General features: G+C 30.4%; 1 protein-coding gene and 1 pseudogene across 1 annotated transcript; both read left to right on the forward strand.

The window, feature by feature from the left end:
• LOC109339368 overlaps window positions 1-7,474 on the forward strand; it is a 20,780-nt pseudogene extending 13,306 nt beyond the window's left edge.
• On the forward strand, window positions 2,254-5,285 carry LOC109362439 (cytochrome P450 71A1-like). The gene is made up of 2 exons (XM_019608237.1): window positions 2,254-3,259; window positions 4,566-5,285. The coding sequence occupies exons 1-2, from the start codon at window positions 2,312-2,314 to the stop codon at window positions 5,178-5,180; spliced, it is 1,563 nt and encodes a 520-aa protein (XP_019463782.1). The 5' UTR covers window positions 2,254-2,311; the 3' UTR covers window positions 5,181-5,285.

Below are 9,447 nucleotides of genomic sequence, written 5' to 3' on the forward strand. Positions count from 1 at the left end.
TAGTTTTTCCATTCTGAAACTGCTACTTCTATCTCCAACTTCCATACTCTCGCCCAAGCTAGATATTCTCGCTTGGGCGAGGATCCAAGAGATTCCCAGGCTTGAGCTCCTCGCTTGAGCGAGGGATTCTCGCTTGAGCGACGAGCAACAGAGGCAATTGATGAATTACCGCCAACTACCTCGCTTGAGCTAGGACGCCTCGCTTGAGCGAAGATCCGTCGCTTGAGCGAGAAGCATCAGGTATTTTGTTGCTTTTTCTCTTAGTTGTCGCTGGAGCGACTCTTTTCTCGCTTAAGCGAGATATGCACTCTTCAGAATCTTCATCTTTCTTCTTTTCTTCTCCTCTTTTCTTTATTTATTAACCTGAAACAACAAAAACGCAATAAATTCCTAGATAAAGCAAAATTAACTAAGTTATCAGGAATTGTATACAATTATAACATAAATGCATACTAAGTGCCCCACAAATCATGTACAATTTTACTAATTTTTGGCACTTAACACACTTCGGTTTTGCAATGCTTCAAGTCAATCTTCCCATTTTGCAGATAAGCTTGCTTGGAAGTGAGAATGTCATCACAAGTATCCTGCCAAATGATTCGGTCTTGAGATGTAGTTATGCTTGTTTTAATAATCTGGTTGGAAACTTCAGGATATAGGTTCCTAATAGAATAAGGAATAACCCAAGAGTTATCTTCAATGAAGTCAGAGACCTTTGCATGAAGCAATGAATGCCATTCCATTGTGATTTGAAGGGTATCAAGAAGTTAGTCTACTTACCATCACCAATTAGAGAAATTGAGTTATTTTGCATTAGGGACCAATTCTGCTTAATACCATGCCATATTGAGGATTTGAAGTATCTTGTGGAGTTATTAAAATGATATCCAAATCTTTATCTATAGAAACAAGCTCAGTCTTGATTCGAGAATAACGTCAGCCAAGTTAGTCTAAGCAAGCTAGCTTTATTCAACATCTACATAGACTTTTGAGTTGCCTTTCCTATTTATGTATTTAATTTGTGGAAGTAAACGTTATTGTTTTAGGAAAAGTAATACTATAATCTCTAACATATACGATAAAAGGAACTCATTTAAAATGATTTTTGGTCTGACATACTATCTCTAATTTTTTTATAGATTAACAAGACAACTCTTCTTTCACTTAAAAAAAAGCTCTTGCACTAATAAATTGAGAGATTATTATATAATCCTAATAGGAAACAATAACTGCAATATATTCTAATTATAAAAGTTAATTAGATGTGACATCCAATATTGTGAGAACCGTACTGTATTAGGTAGTCCGATCGGTTTAACAGCTGATCATGCTTAAAAATGGTTCTGGTTTGTAGTTCTATTTTATTGTTTATCATCATGATAGAATGTTATATAACTGAGTTTGGTTTGATTTGCATGAATAAATTACACATGCCACAATAGTTCTACTAAAATCTACTATTACATTGCCTATTTTAGTGTAGTGGTAAATCTAAAATTCCGATGACGAGTTAGGTTTAGGGGGGAAGAAAAATAAAATGAAAAACTCCATTGCAGTAGATGAGTTTATTAAAATATGATAAAGTAGAAAAAATGCTTATCTTGTACCCCCAAGTTTGCTTGGAGAAATTAAAAAAATAAAATGAAAAACTCCAATAACGTGGACGACTTTATTCAAATATTTGTATATAATAAAAACTCCAATGGAGTTGACGAGTGTCGTATTTTTCAGGAAAAAAAAGAAAGATATTCGACAATGTAATTGCCGAGTTTTTAAAAACTATACTAATACTACTGTAATAAATTAAAAAGGTGCACCAAAACTGTAATATTTCAGTCAAAGTGCGCCACATAAGTAAATTTGCCAGTATAATGTAGGTACATAAATAAGGGTTGTTTGTATAAGTATAAAAATGAGAGAGATAATGGGTATAATTTCACTAAAATGTAGGAAGTATTAATGTAATTTAGTCTTAATTTTATTAATCTTAAACATAATAAAAGTGATCCTTCCTTTATTTTATTTACTTTCCATTATGCATGTGTAAGTTGTTATTAAGAGAATAAATGTTCTCTTAGAATTTGTAGTAGCAGGTAAATTATTTCTTTCACCCACTAAAATTATTATACGAGTCTTGTTTAACCACTTTCTAAAAAATATTTTTAAAAATTAAAAAAAAAAACTAAAACACATATCATAATAACTTTAATAGTACTAAATTAACTTATCTCGAGTGAATATATTATGGATTCCTTGATGACATGCCTATATATGTTCAATGGACTCTGTAACCTAACATAGAACGAAACAAATGGCTCTCAAACAATGGACTTATGAGCAAATAAAGGAAGTGTTCTTTTCTACCCTTCACCTATCTTTTTTCTTCATAATAAGCATCCTATTTTTGTTCAAGTTCTCAAGAAGAACCATATCCAAACTCAATCTACCTCCCTCCCCACCAAAATTACCAATCATTGGCCATCTTCATCTTCTAGGCTCACTGCCACACCGATCTCTTCAAAAACTCTCACACAACTATGGTGATATGATGTTTTTGCAACTTGGGCAGATGCAAACTCCAACTCTAGTGGTTTCATCTGGTGATGTAGCCATGGAAATTATGAAAAACCATGACCTAAATTTTTCAAACAGACCCCAATTTACAGCTCCAAAGATCCTATTGTATGGATGTAATGATGTTGCTTTTGGACTCTGTGGAGAAAATTGGAGAAACAAAAGAAAAATATTAGTCCTTCAACTTCTTAGCTCTAAAAGGGTGCAATCATTTTCCCATATAAGAGAAGAAGAAGTTGAAGAATGGATTAAAAAGCTACGTGAAGTAAGTTTGAGTGATGCATGTTCAGTGAATATAAGTGATATGTTTATGTCTATAGCAAACAATATTGTTTGCAAATGTGCTCTTGGACGCAAGTTCAGTGCAAGTGATGATGATGGTAACAACAAGGTCAAAGAGCTTGCAAGAAAGGTGACGATTCAACTTGCTGCATTCACAGTGAGAGATTACTTCTCTTGGTTGGGTTGGGTTGATGTTCTCACAGGTAAAATTGAGGAATATAAAGACACTTTTAGACAAATGGATACTTTATTGGATGAGGTAATTGAAGAGCATAAGAAAGTAGAGAAGGAAGGGAACAACTACTCTAGAATGAAAGACTTTGTGGATATCCTCCTCCAACTTCAAGCTAATGGCAAGCTTGACTTTGAACTCACCAACAATGATCTCAAACCACTTCTAATGGTATCATTCTCTTCACCCTTTCCTTTTTGTTTTTCTTTTATCTGATATTCATTGTGGTAGTTTGATGAGGTCGTGTTACTACTCGGTATCATTGTGGGGATCACCACATGATGTGGTCTACAATTTTATACATTGGTCATATCATAAAAATCTCTTTCCTTTAAAGTTTCCCTGGTTTCAACTTCAAGTGTGATATCATAGGATCAAAATTGAATAAAAATATAGGGAGAGAAGTTCTTAATTTTCCTTATATTTTTAATGATAAAAATATTATTTCATTATATATAAAAAAATAATAATATTTTAGTATTTATATTTTTCTTTCATTTTTGTACTACTTATCTCTTCATTTTTTATTAATGGAGAATATGTTTACTCATTAAAATTGTTTTTACATTCTTCACATTTTTTTAAACAAATATAATTGAGGTAAAGATAGCATTATTGAATTCATGATAGTATCTTAACTATTGCTTATAACGATATATGCAAACACATAAGCACCCAAAATAAATGATGATATATATATATATATATATATATATATATATTAAGCTTTTTATTGTATGAATAGGAGGATATTCTCTCTTAGTAGGATTTGATTATTATAGGGGTAAAACTCTCCCTATCAAATATAAATTGCATTTCCATGAATTTGAACTCAAAATCTCATCTTTTTATTGTTTGATATAATAAAATAAAATAAAAAATTGTTAAAAATAATATATTTATTACATTACTTCGTTTTTTGTGAATTGTTGTCCTTTGGACAATTGTTAAGCAATCCAAGAAATTAAAGTTGCTATTGGAAAATAGTGTATTTAATGAAGTAAGAGAACATATTTTAAGATTTCTAATGTGACGTTTTCCTTTTTGGATCACTGACAATTATTGGCAAAACTCTCCAAATTTCCCATTAAAAATACTTTTTTAAATCCCATAATAATGCTTAAATAGTAACGCATAATAAAAAAGGATAGAAAAATATATAATGTTATATTCTCTTACTAAATTTTTTAAATAATCTTCTTATCTATAAGAAAGTGACATATGTCATAAGGTATTTATTTTTAATGATTGGTTTATAAATTACAAGTGTCATTTTCTCGTGGAGATGATGACTAATAGGAGGATCTAATAGAAAGATATATCATTTTCCAAATGTATACATTAACATTGTCGGAGTTTTATAGATTGTCATTGAATCATTTAACTTAATCATTAATAATTGTTCAAAAAAATTATAAAGGATAAATACGAAAAAACTATTTCTTTTAGCTATTGATTTTCATTTCTATTATTTCAGGATATGTTTGTGGGAGGAACTGACACAACAGCAACAGTGTTAGAATGGACTTTTGTAGAGCTTATGAAAAACCCAATCATAATGAAGAAATCACAAGAAGAGGTGAGAAGAGTTATAGGGAAAAAATCAAAAGTAGAAGAAAATGATATTGATCAAATGCCCTACTTAAAGTGTGTAATCAAAGAGAGTCTAAGGTTACATCCATCTGCTCCTCTTATTCTTCCAAGGGAAACAATATCTAGTTTGAAATTGAATGGATATGATATTCCAGCAAAAACAATGGTATATATTAATGCATGGGCAATTCACAATGACCCTAAACTTTGGAAAAGCCCTAAAGAATTTATACCTGAGAGATTTGAAAACAATGATGTTGACTTTAAAGGTCAACATTCTCAGTTTATTCCATTTGGCTTTGGAAGAAGAGGATGCCCTGGAATGATATTTGGAAATACTTCAGTTGAATATGTTCTTGCTAGCCTTCTTTATTGGTTTGATTGGAAGTTACCTGAAACTTATAAATCTATAGATGATATAGATATGGGTGAAATATTTGGACTCATTACCTCAAAGAAAGAACCCCTTCATCTTAAACCAATAGCTTTCTCCCTTTAATCAATTTCTAAATGTGTTATTGCCTAAAATTGTTGTTGTTGTATGTTATCTTAGTTTGTTTTGTTATCCAATAAGCTACATGATACTAGCAACTACATTTTAGTGATGGTTATAATTTCAAATCTTTTAATGTGATTAATGGAAGTGATATTTCAAATTTTTAAGTGTTTTTTAAATTCTATAAAGAACCATTCATATTTTTGGGTTTTTATAATTTAAAGATAGCAATAATATGTAGCATGCCATGCTACTTTAATTCCATCATTTTAAACTTATAATGTGAGGAGAGGTTTAAAATATTGAATATTTTTTGTATGAGAAATTGATGTGAAAAAAATATGTATAAAAAAAGCTTCTTATTTGTAAATGAACGAGTGATCATTATTATAGATGGTAACACTTGTTAAATAAGGCTAAAGTTTTAAATCTTTATTATAAATAATGAAGGTGACACTTTCAAAAGAATATAGGAATATATAAGTTTTTCTTCTTCTTTTATAGCAAGACATTTCATTTATGCCTGTAATTTCTTATTTTGAATTCTAAACGCGAGAAAGATTTAAAATGTCATGATTTTTCTAATGGAAAAAAATCATAAAAGGAAAATATATCTCAATTTTTCCTCGCTTAGAATATATTACAGTAACTATATTATAAATTAACACAATAAATATATTTCTTAATGTATATGTCTTTTTCTTCCTACCCCAACGAAAAAAAAATCTTGTATTTCAACCATTCACAAGTGTCTTTTGGGTTACATACATTTTTTTAAGGTGAAAGTTTTATTAAAAAAAACATATATACAACAAAAGAAATAAAAAAAAACAACTCCAAAGCCTAAAACCTTCTGACAAGAAGAACTACAAAAAAAACACAAATACCAAAACATAAGATTATAATTATTGATAACATTTCAAGCAAACAATCGAATTAGAGATCCATTCAAACCAAGACATAGAATAACTTCTGATTTTAGTTTTGGTCTAAAGCCAAGACTTGAAAACTTTATCTCGTCCATAACTTCCTCCATACATTTCCTCTTATTGTTAAAGATAGTGTCATTTCTACAATACTGTAAAGACCAAGTACCAGCTATCCAAAACAAAGATATAAAATTATTATGTATATTAATCAATATTAGCCTCATCTACTTCTTACTAATTAATTATTATGCATGGTTTAAAATATGATACAATACATCCACATGCACTTCATGAGACACGCTACAAGAAATTTCTTAGTCTCTGTCAGTAATGACTTGTACTCTATAGTTCCAATTTTATCAGTTTCCTAAGAAAAAAATATCATTCCTCTTTTTGTCCATTTACATTGATATAAAATATACATTTAAAAAGTTCAACAAATGTCCCTACCTAAAACTGTTAACCACACACAATTCCTTTTATTAACCTTATTAAAATTAAAATTACTTATCGTTGAAATATATTGTATCATGTAAATAATAGTGTATATGAATATGAGAGATTATATTGTTGAGTTGGTTTTAGCCTAAATTATTAGTTTCTAAAAATAAAGGATGTGAGTTGTGTATAGGAAGAGTGAAGAGTCACAAGTGAGGCACCACATCTTGAACCAAAATCTTAAGACATTAGTTTTATGGGTCTTTCCTACTTATAAAGTCTTTCACTCTTCCTTGCATATCCAATGTGGGACTTTAACCACCACGTCTTGAAAGAAGCATATAAGTGGGCTTGACACCACATCTTGACCCAAAACCTTAAGACATTAGTTCTATGAGTCTTTCCTACTTATAAAGTCTTTCACTCTTTCTTGCATATCTTATGTGAGACTTCACACTTGAATAAACTCAACAAGTTGGTTAGTTAGTTTTGGTGTTAGGTTAGTTAGTTTTTCTTCCTTTTATATAGATGATTCAATGTAACTTTGTATATCATCAATTCAATAATCATTTAATGAATAATTTTGTCATTCTTTCTTGTTTTATCAAGATCCATGCACGACTTCTACCATTCTAATACTTATGGACTAGATAATTACATCACGACCAAGATGGATTCAAAAATGATAAGTTGAAAATATGATAAGTTAAGTAGATGTGAATCATTCATAAGATCAAATATAATTTAAGCCATCTCTTAATAATCTAAATCTATTGAATTTACTTAAATATAAAGAGGAAGATCATTATATACCAAGGCTTTGTAAGCCATGAATAACCAAATTGTTTTTCCACAAGTAATTGAAAAACTACAATAACAAAAAGAATAGATTGAGAATGTTGTAATATCAGCCATAGGAAATTAGAATAATAATATAATTTCTTATAAAATTATATTATAAATCATTATATATTGCACTAAAGTGATATATATTAGCTATAAGTCAAAGATTAAAGATTAATAAATGAACTACTAATTTTATGACACATGCATACTATTTTATTACACGGTATGAGAATGTGTAAGAAAATATATTATTTTAAGAGAAAAATGTATACATTTATAATGTAAGAGTTTTACACAATATTAATTCATCATTAAGATGCACGACTCCTACTCCCTTAATTATCTTGTTTTGATAAGTAAATATATTATTTTAAGAGAAAAATGTATGCATTAATTATACAAGAGTTTTATATAATTTTAATTCATTATTTACATTTATTTTAAATATTATTGATTTTTCAAAAAAATATAAATAAATAATAAATTGTTCTCATTTTAATTATTGCATTTGTAAGCTTGAATGATCCATGTCCCAACACTAACGTCACCGTTGCTGTTTCTATCTATAAGCCCCACGCCTCCTACTCCCTTATTTTGTGTTGACAAATGAAAGAGACGTTGCATTTTATCAACCTATCACGTGGTGGACCCACTCCATAGTTGTGTACATTGATTTTGCTTGAAGATTTTTTTTGGTATAAGCCAATGTCTAATTTCCATAACTAATTATTTTTTGTCCATTATTGATAAGAAATAAATCATTTATATTTTAATCTATCTAAGGATTTACTATAAATAATTATATTAACGCCTTATTCTGCATAGTGATAAACAAATTAGGCTTCACATTATATTTTAAGAGTTAGTTTGAGAGTTGGATTTTTTAGAGAAATAAAGGAAAAGGGAAAGATTGGGAGTCATGAAATATACTTGTGAGATGACTCTCAAGTCTCAAACTAACCCTAATATTTCATGGGAGCATATCTAATGTCCCACAATTCTTGTCACTTTATGTCTCATCAACTATGATTAGTTTGAGAAAATATATTTAAGTTAAAAATTTAATTTTAAACAATTTTCCGGTGAATCACAATTGATGGCAATGAAATGACACAAATTGTGAGACAGAAGATGTGTTCTCATGCTTCCTTAGTACAGGAAAATAAGGAGAAAGAAATATATAAGAGAGAGTTAAAACTGAGAAAAGGATGAGAAATTGATAGAAATACGTTGGGAGAAGTGGGCCTTGCAGTGGATGGTATTAAGCCCAATGTTTGGAGGGTTTATGAGAGAAGAAAGGGAAAAGGAATGGGAGGAGTTGAGCTGGCAAAAGACAGAGAAGGGGAATAGAAAATCAGTTAGTATATTAACAATGATGAGGGTAGAGGGAGGTATGGAGAAATACAGTTATAGAAAGAGAAAAGATATTCCTCTCTAAGATGGATTGGTAGCTACATCTACCAATAGTTTTTCTTTTACATTTCACAAGTGTAAATTGTCTTCTTCCACATCAATAAAATTTACCATTGTTACTGTTTTGCTGATTTCATTTACATTCTCAGCTCTTAAAACCCATCAATTGGTCCGACCTGTCGGATCCAGAAATAGACGAAGAAGGGAAACACAATAGATGCCACCGAAAATATCAGACAGGGTTGAAGTCTTGGATGAGCAATTGGGAGAGGTCAAGACAACGTTGCAAACCTTAGTTGCTCAGATGCAAACACAAAGCTTGGTGCTAGTAGAGTTAAGCCACCAGTTTGAACAAAGAAATCGTGAAGGGGAGACCGAGCATTCCACCGGCGAAATTTTTAGTGGGGAATCGTGACTTTCCGGCAAGAAGGTGAAGTTAATTGTGTTCGAAGAAGATGATCTAGTCACATGGATCACTCGTGCCGAGATTTATTTTGATGTGCAAAACAAACCGGAAGACATGTGTCTGAAATTGGCAAGGGTAAGCATAGAAGGAACCACGATTCGCTGGTTCAATTTATTACTCGAAACAAAAGATGCATTGTCATTGGAGAAATTGAAGAAAGCACTTATCGCGCGTTATG

The sequence above is a fragment of the Lupinus angustifolius genome, chromosome LG01 (assembly GCF_001865875.1).
Source record: "Lupinus angustifolius cultivar Tanjil chromosome LG01, LupAngTanjil_v1.0, whole genome shotgun sequence".
Classification (NCBI taxonomy): domain Eukaryota; kingdom Viridiplantae; phylum Streptophyta; class Magnoliopsida; order Fabales; family Fabaceae; genus Lupinus; species Lupinus angustifolius.

What these genes read in the sequence shown, in the direction of transcription:
- LOC109362439 (XM_019608237.1), top strand. Translation starts at nt 2,312, where the DNA reads ATGGCTCTCAAACAATGGACTTATGAGCAAATAAAGGAAGTGTTCTTT. An exon ending in ATCTCAAACCACTTCTAATG is followed by an intron (nt 3,260 to 4,565) that starts GTATCATTCTCT and finishes CTATTATTTCAG; the next exon opens with GATATGTTTGTGGGAGGAAC.